The 20,915-nt window shown below is 48.3% G+C and overlaps 1 protein-coding gene across 1 annotated transcript in view; it reads left to right on the top strand.

Moving 5' to 3' along the window:
* Positions 1-11,493, top strand: part of SCP2 (sterol carrier protein 2) — a 100,384-nt gene extending 88,891 nt beyond the window's left edge. Inside the window, 2 exon segments of the mRNA NM_001082035.1 lie at positions 7,776-7,855; positions 10,464-11,493. Coding sequence (NP_001075504.1) covers positions 7,776-7,855; positions 10,464-10,559 — 176 coding nt within the window. The 3' untranslated portion in view covers positions 10,560-11,493.
* The last annotated feature ends 9,422 nt before the right edge of the window (positions 11,494-20,915 follow it).

Raw genomic sequence — 20,915 nt, 5'->3', positions numbered from 1 at the left:
AGGATCTCATCTGGTCTCATGCTTTAAAAATAGTCTGTGGGGCTGGCGCTGTGGTGTAGCTGGTTAAGCCACTGTCTGCAGTGCCAGCATCCCATATGGGTGCCAGTTTGAGTCCTGGCTGCACCACTTGCAATACAGCTCCCTGCTAGTATGCCTGGAAACTAGAGAATGGCCCAAGTGCCTGGGTCTCTGCACCGACGTGGGAAACTGGATTGAAACTCTTGGCTTTTGCCTGGCCTAGCTTTGGCCATTGTAGCCATTTGGAAAGTGAACCAGCGGATGGAAGATCTCTCTCTCTCTCTGTAACTCTGCCTTTCAGATAAATAAAATCTTTTTTTTTTTTTTTTTTTTTTTTTTTTTTTTTTTTTAAAGTAGTCTCTGCACTACTGAGTCCCAGATTTCTGGACACAGCCACTGAACGCCAAGTATATTGGAATTTAATTGATGAGTTTGCTTTGACACTGAAGATGTGTTGCAAAGCTAATGTGGGAGACTGAACTCTTTTTTTTTTTTTTTTTTAAGATTTATATATTTATTTGAAAGAGGAGAAAGAGAATAAGAGAGATATCTTCCATGCACTGATTCATTCCCCAGATGGCCACATGGCCAGGGCTGAGCCAGGTGGAGGCCAGGAGCTTCATCCAGATCTCCCACATGGGTGGCAGGGCCCAAATGCTTGGGCCATCTTCTGCTGCTTTCCCAGACTATCAGCAGGAATGTGAAGCAGCCAGGAAACAAATCGGAGTCCTTGTGGGATGTTGGTGTTGCAGGCAGCAGCTTACCTGTTACCCCACAGTGCCAGCCCCCAGGACTGAACTGTTGGTGCCCCCCCCCCCCCCCCCCCCCCCGTAAGCACATACTCCTCCCGTTCTCTCCTGCTTCTCAGTGAATCGCTCCCATGTTCTTCAGGCCAGAAACTTTGAAGTCATCCTTGGCCCCCTTTTGTTACACACCGCCATCTAATGCATTGGCAAATCCTGGCCTCCTCCACTCCCACCACCTGGTCGAAGCATCAGCATTTTCTACCTGATCTCCCTCCTGTGTCTTTGCCCTCACCAGGTTCTTCACACACAGGCCCGAGCCATGATTTCAAAACTTAGATTGTGACCTCCCTCAGCTCAGGACCATCTGGTGGCTTTCAGTCCACTCTGATTAAAAGCAGATCTCGCAGTGATACTGCATGGCCTGGGCCAGCTTCCGGTCTGGTGATGCCTCCCCTCACTGAACTTCAGCAACACTAGCCTCTGTGCTGCTGCTTGAATATGCGATGATCTTGGTGTGGGGGCTTTCTACTGTGTGCCTCTGCTTGGAATTATCTTCCCCCAGAAGTCCTCCTGGTTTGCTTCCACATTTCCTTTGAATCTTTGCCCAAGTGTCACCTTGTCACCTTCTCATTGAAGCTTTCCATAGCCACCCTTTAGAAACCACACCTCTACAACCGTTCCCTATTGTTTTCTGCCTTATTTTTCTCCATAGCATTTCTCTCCCTCTGATGTGCTATGTGGTATTTAAGTCATTTGTTTGCTTGTTGATCATCTCCCCACTCTGTGAAGGCAGAGCTTTTTGCCTGGTAGGTACACGGCTGCATTCCCAGTGCTTACAGTACGGACATGAGATAGGCTTTTAAAAATGAACAGCAGATAGTGCCGGCGCTGTGGCGTAGCGGGTAAAGCCACCGCCTGCAGTGCCGGCATCCCATATGGATGCTGGTTCGAGACCGGGCTGCTCCGCTTCCAATCCAGCTTTCTGCTATGGCCTGGGAAAGCAGTAGATGGCCCAAGTGCTTGGACCCCTGCACCATGTGGTAGACTGGGAAGAAGCTCCTCGTTCCTGGCTTCAGATCGGCACAGCCCCGGCCATTGTGGCCAATTGGGGAGTGCCCTCTCTGTGTAACTGTTTCAAATAAATAAAAAAATAAATCTTTAAAAAAAATGAACAGCAGAATGAAAGAATGGCAGCTGGTAAGCATTCAGTAAGTGGAAGCTGCTTTGCACTGTCCCTGATTCTTGTTGGAGAGAGCCTGGTGTGATTTAGAAACAGGATGATTCAGGACCAGCTTTCTGGAGGGCTTAAAGGCCATGACTCGTTCTTTTGGTTATTTGATCAGTCCAGTAAACCTTTGTAAGTAGAACAGTGAAAGTCAGAGCTGTACGTTAGAGGATGAAGCTGAAGCTGGTGCACTAGGCCTCATGCATTGGGAAGGGAGCAGTCAGGGCAGAGAGGAGCTCAGAGGATAGATGTTGCTGCTGTCTTAAGTGAGCAGATGGGGGCTAGCAGTGGGAAGAGCGGGTACTGTTCAAAGGCAGGTGCCAGGGGGATTTGAGGTGCCGTTGATGGGACCTGGAAGCCGTGGAGGAGGAGGGGTCTGTCACAGATGGCAGAGCTGCCTTGTTGCTGTGTTACGGAGGGCGCTCTGGAGGCACTGGGAGGGCGAGTCTCAGCGTGGACTCTGTCTGACTGTGAAACATGCAGTTTGGTAGAACTCCTGGAAGACAGTGTAGAGCTTGGAGGCAGGAGACAAAGTCAGGGGCCCTGCCCTGTTCACTGCTGAGTGAGGACTTACTGAGAGGCTAGTGATGGACAAGCTGAGCACTGATAAGGGCAGCCATCTGCTGTGGCAGCATGGTTTGTAGTGGAAAGTTCCTACCCCCAAAATGAGTGGGCAGAAAAATGACTATGTTTGCATTCTGTGAGTTGCCTCTAATTTAAGGTGGCATGGAAGGAAAAGCTAAAGGCTTTATCTGGATTCTAGCTTTTGGAAATAGAAAGAATTTTGGGAAGTAAATACAGTAGGACCAGCTTTTTTAATGTCTAAGCTTAATAGTTGCTTAGTATTAAATTCTGACTTGGCTTAACAGACAACTGTTAAGGTGATTGTTTAAAAAACTTCTTTTCCACCTGTTTCGTTGTATAAAGCTATTGGATGGTTTCAGAAAAGCCTTGCTCCCTGTAGAGGCTCACTGCCCCATACACTGGTGTCCCTTCCCAGACCTGAAGGGATCCTACCCTGGGACAGGGTAATTTCTGTTGAAACCGACACTGACTGGCAGCCAGAGCAGTGTCGGAATGTGCACTTACCCAGTAAAAGCCACCACTGGAAATTGCCAGCTCCTTTTACATCAACCAACAAATGACCATTTGTTAGAGATTTAGCTATGTTAAAGTATTGATATCCTGTCCTAGTTTGAACTCGCATCTTAAGGAGAATTACTTTTGGCATATACATAGTATTACGAGGCTTACTTACTGGTAACAAAGTAAACTTAAACATTTTCATTTGCATGTATTCTAAGAGTTTAGTAGTCATTATAGAGATGATTATATATGATTATATTACTTTTAGGTTTTATGCATTTTACATAATTTTTTAAAAGATTTGTTGGGGTTGGCACTATGACATAGCGGGTGAAGCCACTGCCTGTGGTGCTGGCATCCCATATGGGCACTGGTTTGGGACTTGGCTGCTCCACTTCCAATCCAGCTCTCTGCTGTGGCCAGGGAGAGCAGTACAAGATGGCCCAAGTGCTTGGGCCCTTACACCCATGTGGGAGACCTGGGGGAAGCTCCTGGCTTCAGATTGGCACAGCTCCAGCCATTGTGGCCATTTGGGGAGTGAACTAGTGGATGGAAGATTTTCTCTCTCTTTCTCTCTGCTGCTGCCTCTGCCTCTCTGTTACTCCTCCTTTCAAATAAATAAATAAATCTTGAAAAAAAAAAAAAGATTTGTTTGTTTATTTGAAAGGCAGAGTGACAGAGAGGGCGAGACACATCTTCCATCCACTAGTTCACTTCCCAAATGTCTTCAACAGCCAGGGCTAAGCCAAATCAAAGCCAGGAGCTGGAAACACCATCCAGATATCCTCCATGGGTGGCAGGAACCCAAGTTTTTGGGCCGTCATTTGCTGCTTCCCAGGTAGATTAGCAGGGAACTGGATAGGAAGCACAGAATAGCTGGGGTTTGATCCTGTAGGAGATGTGTGTATCGTGAGAGGTGGCTTCACCTCCTGTGCACAACACCTGCCACTGTGAGCACTTTCATACATATCTTTTTGTGTAAATGAGTCCTCATTTCCACTGGACATATACCCAGGGGTGGAAATGCTAGGTCTTAAAATATAGTGTTAGTAAGATCAAGTGTCTGGTAATAATAATATAGAATTATAAAGGAGAGAATGTTCCAACATGAGAAGCAGACTCATAGAATGACAATCACTTTAAATAGCACTCTGACCTCAGAATCTGCCCTTAAGGCATTCTGCTCTTGCCGAAAAGCCCATGAGAGCATTTCAGACATGGAAAGCCAAGACACTGTGGCAAAAAAAAAATTTCCTACATGAAGGATCTCTGTAGTGAGACCTCAGTGGAGAGAAGTGGTCATCAAAGAAAGATGTACTTTTCTCTGAAGGAAGGAGAGAACTTCCACTTTACTTACTGCCTTATCTAAATACTGATGGAGATTGTGGATTCAAAAGGCTTCCATAGCCTTGGCAGCTCATGTCAAGAGCCTCTGGTAATCACTGAAGTCGTACATAAGAGTGTTGTTTGTTACATTAACAACAGGAGTCACTGTGTACTAACTCCTCATATAGGACCTCTGCCTTTAATGAGTTGTATTATAAGAATTAACTGCAAAATTTCTTCCAAGCTTTTGTTTTGTGTGTGTGTGTGTGCACAAATTGTTGAAATCTTCACTTATTATAGAGTTGGTCTTCTGTGTATAAAGTTAATTGAAAATGAATCTTAATGGAGAATGGGACAGGGAATAGGAGAAGGAGGAGGGGTTGGGGTGGGAGTGGGGGTGGGAGGGCAGATATGGGAGAAAAATCACTATATTCCTAAAGTTGTACTTAGGAAATTTGTACTCATTAAATAAAAAGTTTCTTTGGGGAATAGAAAGTATAAGCCAAATAGGTTTTAATGTAGGTGTACTGTTTTGTATTTCCTTCCATATTATATTATGGAGAGTTTCAATTGCTCTGCTTTTGTTTGTGTATTTTTTGAGAGGTAGAGAGAGATAGATCAAGTGCTGCCATCTACTGTCCCCCTCCCCACAACCCCCAGTGCCTGCAGTGGCTGAAGCTTACCTGGGCCAAAGCCAGGAGCCAGGAACTTCCAGGTCTCTCATGTTGAACCATCATTGCTGCATCCCCAGGTCTCTGTTATCAGGAGACTTGAGTCTGGAGTGTGTTCTGATATGGGATACAGTCCTAACTAGGATCGTCACTGGTAGGCTGAATGCCTACCTTGCTCCTATACACTATGTTGTTTTTTTTTTTTTTCCTGAGATTTTATTTATTTGAAAGCAGAGTTACAGAGTAAAAGAAAGACACACACACACACACACACACACACACACAGAGGGATCTTCCATCCACTGGTTCACTCCCCAAATGGCCTCAATGTCTAGGGGCTGGGCTAGGCTGAAGTCAGCAGCCAGGGGCTTCTTCCAGGTCTCCCACATGGGTGCAGGGGCCCAAGCACTTGGGCCATCCTCCGCTGCATTCCCAGGCCATTAGCAGGGATCTGGATTGGAAGTGGAACAGCCAGGACTTGAACCTGTATTCATATGGGATGCCAGCACTGTAGGCCAGGGCTTTAACCTGCTGCGCCAAAGCACCAGCCTCTGTACTATGTTTTTGACAGTCTTTTGTACTGTCAATTTTTTCCTTTTATAAAGTCAGATTCCTTGAGGTATAATTTATTTGCTGTACAATCTACTCTTTTTAGGTGAATAATTATGTGAATTTAAACAACTGCAAACAATTATGTAACCACTATCAAAAATCAACATAACAGAGTATTTTCCAGCTTCCAAAGAGTGTTCTCATGTCTCCGTGTAGTTGACCCCTCTCCCACCCTCAGACACTAGTAACTACCAACTCCGTCTCTGTCCCTGTAGTCCCTGCCACCACCTTTCCCCCAGAGTGTTGCACAGATGGAATCGTCCAGTGTGCAGGTTTTGAGCCTACTTCTTTCAAGAGGTCATCAGCAATTTGTTCTTTCTGCTGCTGAGTTAGGGGAGGTTCATGCCTTTGCCAGTTGATGCACATTTGATTTTTTTTCAGCTTTTGGCAGTCACGGCTAAAGCCATGATCAACATTCACATACAGGTTTTTGTGTGAACATATGTTTTCATTTTTCTTGGGTAAATACCTAAGGGTGGAATTACTAGTTCATAGAGTGTGTGTACTTGTAGGTTTAGCTTTCTGCAGAGCTTTCAGACTTTCCCATAGAGCCTGGACCATTTTACTCTAATATTTTTGCTGTATCAGGTTGACCTTTTAGTTACTCCGTGTTCTTGCTACTCTGATTATTGGCTTTTTAAAAATTCCAGCCATCCATACTAGTAGTTATGTGGCGTCTCGTCATGGCTGTAATGTGCATTTTCCAGTCACTAGTGACGTTAAGTGCCGTTGCATGTGTGCTGTTGACCATTTGGAGGACCTCTTTTGTACAGTGTTCATTTTCATGTTGGATCACTTCAATCTTTTCTGTGTGGTAGGAGTCCTTTCTGTATTCTGGATACAAGTTCTTTGTCAGGTACATGGGATTGCAAATACCTTCTCCCCCTTACCTGACCCTGTTTTGAAAATAGTTTCATTGCAAATCAACTTATCACAGATTTAGTGGCTTAAAACAGTGCTCACATTTATTGCTTCCCAGTTCCTAGCTAGCCAAGGTGGGTCCTCTGCACAGGGTCACACAAAGCTGGGCTCTCAACCAGGGACTGGGCTAGGGAGGGCTGTGTCCAAGCTCACATTTCAGGTTGCGGTGCGGAGAACGATGGCCTTGGTGTCTTGCCGGCTGTGAGCCAGAGTTGCCGGCGGCTCCTAAGGAACCGTGGCAGTGTCTGTAGAAGTTCGCGGCGTAGCAACTAGTTTGTTCAAAGGCAGCGGGAGAGTGGGCCTGAGTCTTAGACAAGGCAGTGAAGTCACAGGGATGACATCTCATCACCTTTGCCAGTCACACCAGAGGGAGGGGATTGTGGGAAGGTGTGAACACCAGGACGCAAGGGTGTGGGGGTCCATGTGCAGCCTGCGAGTCACAAAGAGGTGTCCCAGTGTACAGATGTTTTCCCTGTACCTGGTAATTAAATCCTGTTTTTAAGCAAAAATGGCATCATACTGACTGTTTATTTTGTAACTGGCTTATATAATGATGTTATAAACACCATAATTTGAACATTTTTTCAGGTCAGTAAGTCTAGGTACACATCATCTTTTTTTTTTTTTTTTTAAGATTTATTTATTTATTTGAAAGAGTTACACACAGAGAGGAGAGGCAGAGAGAGAGATCTGCTGGTTCACTTTCCAGGTGGCCACAACGGCAGGAGCTGTGCTGATTCTAAGCCAGGAGCTTCTTCTGGGTCTCCCACACAGGTGCAGGGGCCCAAGGACTTGGGCCATCTTCTGCTGGTTTCCAGGCCATAGCAGAGAGCTGGATTGGAAGTGGAGCAGCTGGGACTTGAACCGGCGCCTATATGGCATGCCACCACTTTAGGCAGCTGCCTTACCCACTATGCCACAGCGCCAGCCCCATCATCTTTATAATGGCTGTGATGTATCCCATTACATGAATATACCATAACATATTTAATCAGTTCCCTCTTGTTAAATATTGAGGCTGCTGATGGTTTTTGCAGTTTGCCTGGTGTGCATCTCCCAACACTGCTTCAGGACTGGGTGAGTCTGTTGCTGTCAGTGGCTCTTGATTAAAACGTGTGTGAAACTGACTGCTCTCCTTTTCTCTCGCCTTCTCCACGCTCTCTGTTTTAGATAAGAAGGCTGACTGCACGATCACCATGGCTGACTCGGACTTACTGGCCTTAATGACTGGTAAAATGAACCCTCAGTCGGTAAGTGAGGGAGCTCACCGTCTCCTGCCTCCTACCCAGATGTGCAGAGTGCTCAGCCCCACGCAACTCTGTTCCCCAGATGTTCACAAATGACAGATGTCTGAGGAGCAAGCTTCGTGCTAGATGCTGTTCTGTATGCCAGGAGAGTCCAGATGGAAAAGAAATGGCTCCTATGCTCAGGGTGTCTAGTTTGGTAGAAGGTGGATCTATAAAAGATATGCAGGTTTCCAAAATGCTCATGAAAAAATGGAATTAAAAGCTAATGTGAATAGTCCATGATCTTTTTGAAGCCCTGTTACAAGGATCCAAAGTGCCACACCTGGCTTGTGGTTAGGGGAGGGTAGGGGGAAGCAGCCACATGTCCCTGGGCTGTCAAGAAAAGCCTCACAGAAGAGGCAACGCATGCGTGGGGCCCCAGGCTGACCGAGGGTTAGCCAGCACCTGTGTGTAGATGAGGAGCGGTCTGAACAAAGGCGCTGTGACCTCGCACAGTGTGTGTCTTTGCCCACGCTCTTCTCCCCTGAGCTGTCCTTCCCGGACCAGCTGCCAAGAGGATAGTGCTGTGGACTTCCTTTCACGTGGCCGAGGGGCAGCACCAGCCCTCTCCTGAGCTGAGCGCTTGCCTGGTACAGTGGTCATGGTGTGCCTGCCTCTTCCTGTTAGATCAGGCCCCAGAGGAAGACCGCGGATTATTAGTTTTGTGTACGCAGAACTCAGCACAGTGTTAGACGCTTTTAGGTTTTCAGTGAACACTTGTTGGATTAAATTTTATTTGCCCAGAATTTATTGATACCTTGTGTGGATTTTCCTGGTCCCTAAATTGTCAAGGTTATTCTTAAACTCTGTAGCTGAACAGACTTGATATACAGAGCTTTCCATTACCAAAAAAGAAACTAAGGTATTTCTTTCCATTGTAACTTCACTGTTTTGTTGCCTCAGCCTGGCTCACAAGTCTGGGTCTTGTGCTTGTTATTCCCTCATGATTTGTGAGACTGGACAGAACACTTGACCCTGACGGCCACTTGTGGTCCTTTTAAAGATACTTTCTCTAAGCAAGTCTGCCTGCGTCAGCCAGTGCCGTCCTGGTCCTGAGTGAGGTCTGCATCTGTGATGCTTCAGCTGGGCCCACGCTGTTGGCATTGACGTTTCCCCCACTGGGCCTGCTCCAGAAATCTGCACGGAACAGAGGCCCCCAGTGCAGGCATTGCCATCGCCCCCCTGCTGCTGCTGCTCCCTGTCCCGCTGCACACAAAGTGCATGGCTCCAGCAGGGTGTTCAGACTTCACATGTCCACACATCTCTGCTGCCCCCCTCGCTTTGCTCTGTGTTCTGCCCGTTCTCCTCCAGTACCTGTTAGCACCCAAAGGAATTAAAGATAAAAGTGGCAGATTTTCTGTTAACATGCTAATGCTCTTCCCTGTCACTCAGTAGAGGATTTGACTGGACATCATTAAATGCAATGGAAATTCTAATTTCAGTCTTGGGCAGTAGAGCAGTGTGCTCTCCACCAGGAAGCCCACTGAAGAGCACTGAGGGGCCAGATTAAAGTGGCCCCTACGTTTGAATCCTCGAGGGCAGCATTTCATGTAGTCTCTATTGTTAGTAGATAGCAGATAAATTTCTCTTTTAACTTAGAAAAGAGAAAGAAGTTTGACTGCTGGTCCATATTTTTGAGTGACATATGTTAAATATATTGTGTTCTGAAACATCTGACATTTACGTCATCAGACAGAAGGCTTTGTGCCATATAGAAAGGAAATACTTAGTTTGTCCAGACGGAGGAGGGGCAGGGAGAGGATTTCTTCATGCTCACCAGGAGGTGCAGGAACAGCAGTGCCTTCCCTGGACGGTGTAACGAGCTCCTGACTCCCTCGTGCACTTGTTAAAAAGCCGGTCCTCCCAAACCTGGCCCATCTGGCCTTCCTGACTGTCAGAATTTAGTTGAAAGACTGAGGTCATGGCACAAAGACGTGCTGTGTTCCCAAGTTTGCTATTTCTCTTAAAATTTTCCCCAGATTTTGTTACATGATAAATTTAGCAAACATCATGTGATCTAATCCCATGCAGTTGTTAAATGGAATAAATTGTGGTTCTGCACTTTGGATTGGTTTGATTTTTTTTTTAACTGAGCCAAAAAGTAATACTACAGCCTGTATCGTGTAGACCGGTGGGGGGGAGGGGGGACCAACAAGGTGGTAGTTCATTCACATTGTGTTGAGTCCCAAGGGTTCCCAAGTGAGTTTTGTGTGCTTTTTCTCCTAGAAGCCTACTGAAAACACAGTTCATTTTTCCACTTCACTTGTAATGTTCTTAGACAAAACCGAGGTAGCATGCCCCCACCTGCCCAATGCGTGGGGAGTGCAGCAGCTCTGACAAGGGCAGGTGAAGACAGGGCCGGTCTCTGAGAGGAGTGTGGGCAGGGTCTCCTTTCGGCTGCTCCGGGGAAGCGTGGCTGCTGCACGGCCTCCTTGGGAGGAACCCGGTTCCGAATCTCCCCAGAAAGCCGGGCTGCAGACCTGGGTGAATCAGTCGTCTCAGGGCTGAGTAGTCCAGAAACACCAGCAATCTCCAAAGCCCCGAGTAACGAATTCTCTTTCTTTTTCTGCAGGCCTTCTTTCAAGGCAAATTGAAAATCACTGGCAACATGGGTCTGGCTATGAAGTTACAAAACCTTCAGCTTCAGCCAGGCAAGGCCAAGCTCTGAAGAGCTCCCTTTGGCTGCTTCTGAAAATCAAGATGAGATTTGTAGATGTGTATCGATGTATTTTCATCACCAGAACTTACACTGAAACTACACATGGGCAAATAGTGCGAAATCGATTTGTTTCTAAATGGGTGTGACCAATCTTGTCTCTGAGCACGGGGTCGCTAGAGCCCAGTGGGTACTGCTGTGCTGAAATGCAAACAACTGTGCGTTACAAAGTTAGCTGGGTGATTATGATTCGAGGTAAAACTGTTGCAGAATAAAATTAGGAGCAGTCAGAATCCAAAAACTATGTAAACAGAACTCTTATTTTGCTTGAAAATTATATTTAAGGATTATCCTGCTGAAGATTCCATGTAAAAGGTTTTTATAGAAAGAACTAGAGAAGACACAATATGAGTAACTGGACAGTAGCTGGTGTCTTGCACTTAATGACCTCAATGAACTTCTCATTGATAGTTCTTAAAATCCTGTACTGGGATTAAAAAAAACTTAAATTTTGCATCATGCTAGCAGAAACTGTATTTCGTTTCTGAATCAAAATGAAGAAACATAATCAGAGTTTGTGGGAAAAATCTGTAGCTGAGCACAGACCTGTTTTTAAATAAAAATATTTTAAAATGGGGTTCCTTCCTGAAAAATCAGTGTATTAGCATCATAAATGCTATTGTTAAAAGGAAGAGAACAAATAATGTTTGCTTTGAGATGCACAGTCTTCAAATTATATCTCATTAATTTAACAATTTATAAAGCTCTCAGTCCTTTGTTAAAATTCTCCTTTTTCACTTAGTTTAGTTTAATTATCCATGTTTATCTCTTTTCCTAGCTTTTCTAATGCTAATGTTATTTCTTATACTTAATGAGACACAGGGTAAAATAATGCTTTTGGAAGAACGTTTGATAGAAAATTAAAATCGCTCTTCCTCATCCGCTTTGCTTGTGTTGTATGTGTTTCCTTTTTGCACAGGGTTTCTTAGACGAGGGAGAGGAATGGGAGACACTGGGGATTTGCAGGCTCAGTGCTCTCTGGACGTCACCCTCTGATTGCCTTGACGCAGTCACTGGTGTGTGACTGGGGAGGCGGTGCGGCATGTTGGAAAGGGGACGTGGCTTCTCAGGTGCGTGTGTGCCGTGATGTCTGCAGTGTTGTGTCCTGGCTTTGGGGTCTCTTTCACTTGTTCGTTCACATAACAGGTATTTTTTGAGCACCTGCAGTATCCTGGGAAGTCTACCGAAGGTCCCGGGCAAGGCACCGGTGGGCTCTTCCCCCAGCGTGTTCACAGTCTGATGGGAGAGAGAGACAGTCAGTCAGAGGGATGATCGGTGAGGACAGGCCATGTAGTGCCCTGCAGGAGACGGCCAGGCTGCCGGAATGGGGGGTCCCAGGAAGGGCATTGGACACAGCAGTGAAAGGTAGGGAAGGAGCAAGCCAGGCAAGTGCATTGCCCAGAAGGGTGGGGGAGATTTGGCTTGTTCCAGAGACTGTCCTGGCCAGTGAGGGTGGAATGTGGCGAGCTGTGGGGTGGGTCTGCAGGAGCTGGTTACCCTGGGGTTCACTCACGTGGTAAGGCATTTGTGTTTCCTGCTTGGTGCAGTGGGCGCAGGGAAGGGCAGGTGCCACGTGAGTATTTCTCACTCGGGCTGTGTATTCCTGTCCCCGTCACGTCCTCCGTCTAGAGCCCAGGTGCCCTGATAGCCACCCTGGGCCGTCGTGTCCATCCTGCCACAGGAAAGGGTAACGTGCACCATCCCTTCAGCTTCCGCCCGGAAGTGACGTGGATCACTTCTCCCATTTCGTTGTCCCCAGAGGGTCACATGCCCCCACCAAATTTCAGAAACCTACCGTATACTGGCAGAACAAGTGGAACTGGAATATTTGTGCATGGGACCCATGGCCACCACAGCCAGCCTCTCAGCAGGAGAATAAAGCGATTTCAGCAACCCCTATAGCTGCTGTGTGGAGAAAGTGCTGGGGGCGGAGGGCCAGGTGCCACATGGGTCCTGGACTAGGGTGTGTGTCAGGAGTGGGGGTCGCCCTCGGCCAGGTGACGGAAGTTGGCTCCTGGGTGTAGGGGCAAGGATGGCTCCAGTGACTGCCAGGTGCAGGGCGGGTCATGATGAGTGACGACAGGATGAGTGGCTTTCAGTGGGAATGGCTGAAATGAGCTCCACTTTGGAATTTTAACTTGGAAATGCCTGACAGGCTTCCAAATGGAGACACTAAGAAGGCAGTTGGAGCTACAAGGCTGGGGCTCAGAGGTGAGGCCAGCTTGGACGTCCTGTGAGTGGTATTCAAAGCTACAGGCATGGCTGATAGTTCCTGGGGTGGGAAAGGAGAGTTGGGGTAAGTCATGAGGAACGTCAGCTTTTGAGAGTTCAGGTAGACAAGGACGAAGGACTTGGGACTCTGGGAAGAGAGGACAGCCCCAAGGTGGGAATGGTCAGCGGTGTCACTTGACTTTGTTGAGTGACGTCTGAGAAGTCCACTGGATCACATTTAGCAGCTCGGAAGTCACTGGTGACCACTACAGAGTCAACTGCAGTGGACGATAGATAAAAGCAGGATTGGAGTTGGCATCATAAGGTTGTACGAACGATAGAGAAGTTCCATTTGATAGTGAAAGGCTCTGTTTCCAAGTGATAATACAGAGCAAGCCCGTCAGCTAGTGTTGCAGTGCCAAGCCGGGTCACCTCGCACTGTGCCCGCCCTCACCCTTCTCTCCCCACCCACCGCCTTATCCTCTTGGCAAATTCCTCTTTATCTTCAAGACCAGCTCAGGTGCCTTTGTGTGAAGGAAACGGTCCCTCCTTGCCACAAAATAGAGCTAACCGCTCCTTGTAGGACTTTGATTCTATCTCCTGCAGAACACTGCGCTCTGTGAGGGCAGGGGCTTGCGCCTCATGCATGTGTCTCATGACAGCCCCAGCCCATAGTCTCGGCTTAGTGTTGAATGAATGCATGCGAGAAGCAGAGGAACAGTTTTGCATTTCTGAGGATGCACGCGCTGCCTTCTCCAGTGCAAAGATCCTCTGTTGCTGTGCGGATGAAAGAAAGCATTAACAACAGCCCCCTTAGCCTGACTCTGGGCTTTGAAAATGTTTGCGGCTTTTCATAATGGAGTTTCAGTTTCAGAGTGAAGCAGCCAAAGTAGTAAGAAACATCCATTTATTAGTAGTTTTGTTTCTAAAAACAAAGTGGCAGGGCCGGCGCTGTGGCTTAGCGGGTTAAAGCAGTGCTGGCAACCTTTATGGGTACGGTTCGAGTCTGGCTGCTCCCCTTCTCATTCAGCTCCCTGCTATGGCCTGGGAAAGCAGTGGAAGATTGTAGGAGTCCCGGAAGAAGCTCCTGGCTCCTGGCTTCAGATCGGCGCAGCTCTGGCTGTTGTGGCCATCTGGGGAATGATCCAGTGGATGGAAGACTCTCTCTCTCTCTGTCTCTCTCCTCTCTCCAACTCTGCTTTTCAAATAAATAAGTCTTTTTTTTTTTTTTAAAGTGGCCTTGTAGGTCCTTGTTTTGCTGTACTTGTCCACATGGATTCACACTCAGACTTTGTGATCCTTGTTGAATATGAGAAGGAATGATATGGAAAGGGTGAAGAAAAAGTCGTGTGTTGGGGCCCGCGCTGTGACACAGAGGGTAAAGATGGACCAAGTCCTTGGACTTCTGTGCACATGTGGGAGACCCAGAAGAGGCTCCCGGCTCCTGGCTCCTGGCTTCAGATCAGCTCAACTCTGGCCTAGTGGGCATCTGGGGAGTGAACCAATGAATGGAAGGCCTCTCTCTCTCTTTCTCTCTCCTCTCTCCTCTCACTCACTCACTCACTCATTCTCTGCTTCTGTCTCTGTCTCTCTGTTACTCTGCCTTTTTCAAATAAACAAATGAATAAATCTTAAAAAAAAGTTATGTGTGGGGAAGTCCCCGAGGTCCAATCAGAAGTCTCAGATCAAGATGACTCGGGCCCTGTCTGTGCCTCCTGGAATCCAAGGCATTGGTCTAGTCCATTTTGTGCTGTTGCTATAACAAAGGGCTCAAGGCTGGGCACTTTACAAGGAAAGAGGTTTATTTTGGCCCATGGTTTTGGAAGCTCTAGAGCATGGCACTGGCATTGGCATCTGGGGAGGCTCTCACGGAAGCCAGCATCCTGTGTTGGGAGCCATAGCATCACGGGAGGGGAGCACGCGTGAGATAAGGGAGACTGGAGGTCTCGTGTGGTATGAGAGGAGGCAGGGGACGCAGAAGAGCTTTATTGCCTGTCTGCACCTTCGCTCTGCTAGCAACCCTCTCCCACGGGAACTAACCCACCCTTGGGAACTGCAGTTGCCTTTTTTTTTTTAAGTAAACGTATTTATTTGAAAGGTGAAGTGAGAGAGGGAGCTCTTCCATCCATTGTTCATTCCCCAAAGTGCCTGCAACGGTTAGGAAGCTGGGCCAGGCCGAAGCCAGGAGCTTCATTCAAGCCTCCCACATGGGTGGCAGGGACCTAAGTACTTGGGCCATCTTCTGCTGCCTTCCCAGGGTGCACATTAACAGGAAGCTGGGTCTGAAGCAGACTGGGACTTCCCAGGCACTCTGATAAGGGGGTGTGGGCAGCAGAACCCCCAGACCCCACTTCAAGGTCCCATGTACTATGACACTGGGGACCAGTCTTCCAACACATGAACCTCTCTGTGGGGGAGAAGCCATTGTATTTGAGCCTCACCAGCCTTTAGTTTCTTTCTCTGCAAAAATGGGACATTTAATTTTTTGACAGTCATGTTCATTAGATGATAAATACCTTGAATGTGGAAATTCTGTTACCCATTTCTGTGTCTCTAGTGTTAATGCATTGCTCACTGGAGTAAGCAGGAATGACTTTTTTTTTAAGATTTATTCATTTATTTGAAAGAGTTACACAGAGAGAGAAGGAGAGGCAGAGAGAGAGAGAGAGGTCTTCCATTCGCTGGTTCACTCCCCAGATGGCTGCAATGGCCAGAGCTGCGCTGATTCTAAGCCAGGAGCTTCTTCCAGGTCTCCCATGTGGGTGCAGGGGCCCAAGGACTTGGACCATCTTCCACTGCTTTCTTTTCCAGGCCATAGCAGAGAGCTGGATAGAAAGTGGAACAGCCGGGTCTCAAACCAGCACCTGTATGGGATGCTGGCGCCCGCAGGTGGGGGATTAACCTATTGTGCCACAGCTCCAGCCCCCGACTGTTTCTTAATCAAATGAAAATAGTGATCACTAAAGTTCTTTTTAATTTTTAAAATACCCTGTAAATGGTTCAATCACATAGAAACATAAGCTCTTTGTATTTTTTCCATATAATTCACCTTAGGAAAAAAGTAGGAAATTAAATCTTACAATTAATAGCCTTATCTTCTGCAACTTTAGTAGTTTCAGAAAATAATACATTCAGAGCAGCCTGGCCTGGTGGGAAACTTTTGGGGCCCATCAGATGTAGCATTTGGACCTCACTGTGGCATTATTATTTTTTTTTTTTAAAGATTTGTTTATTTACTTGAGAGGCAGAATTATAGAGAGAGGGAGAGACAGAAAGGTCTTCCACCTGCTGGTTCACTCCCCAAATGGCCACAAGGGCTGGAGCTGCGCCGATCCAAAGCCAGGATGCAGGAGCTTCCTCTGGGTCTCTCACACAGGTGCAGAGGCCCAAACGCTTGGGCCATCTTCTACTGCTTTCCCAAGCTATAAACAGGAGCTGGATCGGAAGAGGAGAAGCCAGGACATGAACTGGAGCCCGACTGGGATGCCGGCGCTGCAGGGGGAGATTTAACCTGCTATGCCCCTTGCTGTGGCATTTAAACCGCTTTGGGACCTTGGCTGGTAACAAGTAAGAACTCCACGCTGGTTTCTCCCTCTGTCTTTAAAAAAAAAAAGAATTCTCAGCTTACTGGTTGCTGTGAGGCTGTGAAATACCAGGCACATAGTAGGTCCTCAACAGATGGTGCCTGATGTCATGTGGGGTGTTTTTCCCACGGGAAAAAACTTGCTGTGGAACATCTGAGAGCCTCCGAGTTCCCGCACCGAGCCGGCCGCAGGACCGAGGGCAGTGTGGCTTCACTGCCTGTCTGCGCCCTTCCGTTCTCAGGAACGGCCAGCACTTACTCATCTCTGTCGCACGGGCAGGGAATCATTTACTGTGGCCTTAGAAGATCTGCACTTCCGCCGGAGTTTAGTTTTCACTGCCTGCGCCAAAGTCGTTGATTTTTGAACACAAGCAAGTTGCTTGATATTCTGGGCTTGGGGCGGGCCGCGGTGGTGGGGGGTGATCCGCCAGGCCGTCCCCCTGGGTGAGCGGCTCTGTGGGGCTGAGTTGGTGTCAGGACCACGCTGGCAGGAACTGGGGTTTGGGCCTTGATACCCAAGAGCTCGCGAGGGCCCCGGAGGAGTCATGTGCTACCGGGAACCTCAGCCAAAGCTGGCCACGTTTTTGAGTTTTTCTGCATAGTTACAAAATCTTCTGGAAAGTTCCCATCATAGATGTATCTGGAGACTGTTGCAAACAAGCAGTTCTTTAGTTCTGGGTAGGAACGGAGAGCACTGGGCCAGCTTCCTGGCCCCTAGGAAATGTGGCGTCTGATTCCTCTGGGCTGGATGTCTAATCTGGTCCGAAATTTTAGCCAGGCTTCTTGGACAAATATTTTGTTAAAACATATCCAAACCTTATTACAAAAAGTGCTATCCGTGTGGTCCATCCTATGAAATATAATCATTTAAATACTTTGTAGGTACGCATAGTGGTGGTTTTAGCAGCCTATCACAAGCACTGGGCCTTTAGCTCCTGAATTGCAGACCACAAACTTCGATGGAAGAGGGAGGAAACTGACGACAGTGCGCTGCTCACAGAGAGGCCCGGGGTGCTGCTTCTCTCAGCAGGTGCCGGCAGCGAGGTTTCCTTTCTCTCCGCAGCTCACCTCTCAGAACGCGGCGTCTTCTGCAGCGCGCAGAAGCCGCTCTGCTCAAGATGGGACCCTGCACCAGACGAGTAGGCGGAGAAGAATTCTGGGCGTGAAGGCACGGTGCTGTCGGGAACAGCTGACTTAGGCAGGCACCGAGAGGCTGACCCAAGTCTCAAGCTTGGCAAAGCGATACCCGGGGGCAGGGGGTGATATCAGTTCACAAAGATTTGAGAGACGGAGAGACTGAAGACCGGGAGGAGTAACTCTGCTTAGTCACCAGGAGGGGGGAATACAGACAGACGTTTCAGCCTGGGATCAGTTGAACCTGCTGACTAGAAACTGGCCGCGAGGGGTCTGAAAGCTGGCCCCGAGGAGGTGTTCCTGACCCCAGCCCGCAGGACGGAGGAGGGCCCCTCGGTGGCCGAGAGATCGTTTGGGAAGAAGTGGTGCTTCCCTGATGGCTGCTGGAGCATTCTCCTCTTGCCTTTATCAGAAGCTTTTCCCTCTGTGCGCCAGAGGACTCGATAGCTCTCTGTTCACTTGCTTACACCCTAACCTGTTCATAAAAGCTTTCGAGTTTCCAGGGGATGAAAGCAGCCTGACTTGTTATTTTCACTTTACCTGAACGGCAGAGCGTCAGAGAGAGGAAGAGATCCATCTTCCATCTGCTGGTTCACGCCCCGAATGCCTGTAACCGCCAGGGCTGGGCCAGGCTGAAGCCAGAAACCGAGAACTCCATCCAAGTCTGCCCCACGGGTGGCGGGAATCCAGCACTGCAGCCAGCACCTGCCGCCTCCCAGAATGCATAGCAGCCGGAAGCTGGATTGCAAACAGAACTGGCACTTGAAGTGGGTGCTGCGAGATGGGAAGATGGCAGCCCAAGGGGTGCCTTAACTGCCAAGCCAAATGCTAGCCCCTCTGGTTTGTGTTTTTGTCTTCTTTTTCAGTCCACTTGTATTTAACTTGAGGTAGCAGAACCCTCATGGCAGAGAAAGAGAGCTGCAGTGTAGGAGCCGACTCTAACGGGAACAGAAGGCCTAAGTTTGAATTCTAACCCAAGCTCTTGCTAGCTGAGTCGCCTGAGCAAGTTACACGCCTTCTCTGAGCGTCTGATTCCTAAAAAGCAGGCAGTGCCCGGCATGCTTGCCATGACACTGACGTGAGCCTCTGGGGAAACGGGCGCCGGTTTTAGGTATTAATGGCCACCTTAGTGTTCTGTGCTGTGGGTCACACGAGCGCCATGGCCTCACGGCACACACACTTACTCTCTCACTGCCCTGCACCTTACAAGTCTGGTTGGGTTGTCTGGACTCTGTCCAGGTCTCACAAGGCCAAAGTCAAGTGTCGCTGCCCTTTGTGGGGGCTCTTGGGGAGATGCTTCTTCCCTGCCCATCCAGGATGCTGGCCGGCGTCAGTTCCACGCTGCCGTAGGTCTGAAGGCCCCCAGTCTGGGCATGTGTCACTTCCAGGTGTCCCGCAGTCCCTGGATGGTGCCCCCTCATCATTTTTTAATTTAATTTTAGTTTGGGGGCTGGTGTTGCGGTGTAGCAGGTTAAGCCTCTGTCTGCGTTGCCAGCATCCCACATGGGAAGGCCAGTTCGAGACCTCGCTACTCTACTCCTGATCCAGCTCCCTGCTAACGTGCCTGGGAACGCAGCAGAAGATGGCCCAAGTACTTCCATACGGAAAACCCCGATGAAGCTGCAGGCTCCTGTCCGTGGCCAGGCCCAGCCTTAGCCATTGTGGCCATTTGGGGAGTGAACCAGCAGATGGAAGATCTGTGTGTGTGTGTGTGTGTGTCTCCTCCTCTCTCTGTAACTCTGCGTGTGTGTGTGTGTCTCCTCCTCTCTCTGTAACTCTGCCTTTCAAATAAATAAAAAATAATGGAAAAAAATTGTTTGCCTTAGCCAGTAGTTGACATAAAATATCTCGACTCAAAATTTTTATAAGTTATTCTGTTTCAGAAACAGAGACACCTCGCATCTGCTAGAGAACTCACTGCGCCACAACACCTACTCAGCCACCCAATCTTGCCTTTTAAAGCCAACTTTGTTCTGTCTTCAATTTAAACCTAAAATCATGAATTCATGTATGGCTAGCGAAAGCCTGAGAGAAAAACCTTCCAATTATAAAGAAACAGGCTTGTTTCCCCTCAGAGAAACCAGTGCTAGAGTGTTTTGCTCTAACAGTGTTTCAGCCTAGCCTGGGGTTGAGTGACTTGGCCCCACCACTCAGGAGAGGCGCCCTCCCCCACCCCCCACCGCGGAGCACCTGCCGAGGAGTAAGCCCGAGGCTGGACGCCACAGACCTCAGACCTTCAAGTCTGACCCACGACGTTTCCATCATCTAGAGAGACAAAACCAGGGCTCCAGAACCACATGACCCCTGCAAGACAGCGCAAGAGGAGAGGCTGAGTATCTGTGTCCCTCAAGACTAAGGGCTGGGGCTGGTGCTGTGCCCAGTGGGTGGACCCACTGCCTGGGTCACCAATGTGGGTGCCGATTTGGGTCCTGGCTGCTCCATTTCAAGTCCAGCTCCCTGCTAATGCACCTGGGAAGGCAACGGACGATGGCCCAAGTGCTTGTGCCCCTGCACCCACGTGGAAGACCTGGAGGAAGCACCTGGCTTTGGCCTGGTGCAGCTATTGCAGGCAGATAGAAGACTCACTCTCTGCCTCTTTCTATATAATTCTGCCTTTCAAATAAGTAAGATAAATCTTTAAAAAAAAAAAAAAAAAAGGAAGATGCCTGAGGGCCTACTCAGGGACCTTTAATAAAAAGAAAAAATTCAGATAACACCTGTTTGGTTTAACTCTTTCTTTCACATCTAGGTAAGACTGTTTTCTCTCTACATAAATTTTCTATGTCTTAGCCTACTTCCAAAAACTATCAACACACTTAAATACTTAAATGAAAATGTGAAACATCAGGAATTGAAGAATGACAGGCCCCCATCATCTTCAAGGCTGCTTCAGTCCCCACGTGGACTCTGGCCTTTCTCTGACCGCCCCCCCCCCCCCCCGCCTCCACAGAAAGTTCTTTTTTTTTTTTTTTAAGATTCATTTTATTCATTGGAAAGGCAGAGTTACATAGCTGGAGTGGGCTGGGGATGGGGGGTGGGGAGAGGGAGGCAGAGAGAGGGAGAAAGAGAGAGAGAGATCTTCCAGTTGCTGTTTCACTCCCCAAATGGCTACAATAGCCAGGGCTGAGCCAGATTGAAGCCAGGAGCCAGGAACTTCATGCAGGTCTCCCACGCAGGTACAAGGGCCCAAAGCACTTGAACCAACCTGTGCTGCTTTTCCCAGGCACTTTAGCAGGGCGCTGGATCAGAAGTACAGCAGCCGGGACTCCAACCAGTGTCCATATGGGATGCCGGCATCAAAGGTGGAAGCTCAACCTGCTACGCCACAGTGCCTGAAGTTCTCTGTTTTTAAGAGCTCACTTGACTAGATTTGTCCCACT

The sequence above is a fragment of the Oryctolagus cuniculus genome, chromosome 7, assembly GCF_964237555.1.
Source record: "Oryctolagus cuniculus chromosome 7, mOryCun1.1, whole genome shotgun sequence".
In the NCBI taxonomy this organism is placed as follows: domain Eukaryota; kingdom Metazoa; phylum Chordata; class Mammalia; order Lagomorpha; family Leporidae; genus Oryctolagus; species Oryctolagus cuniculus.
Note: the sequence above shows the minus strand (reverse complement) of the source record. Positions and strands in the feature narration are given on the sequence as shown.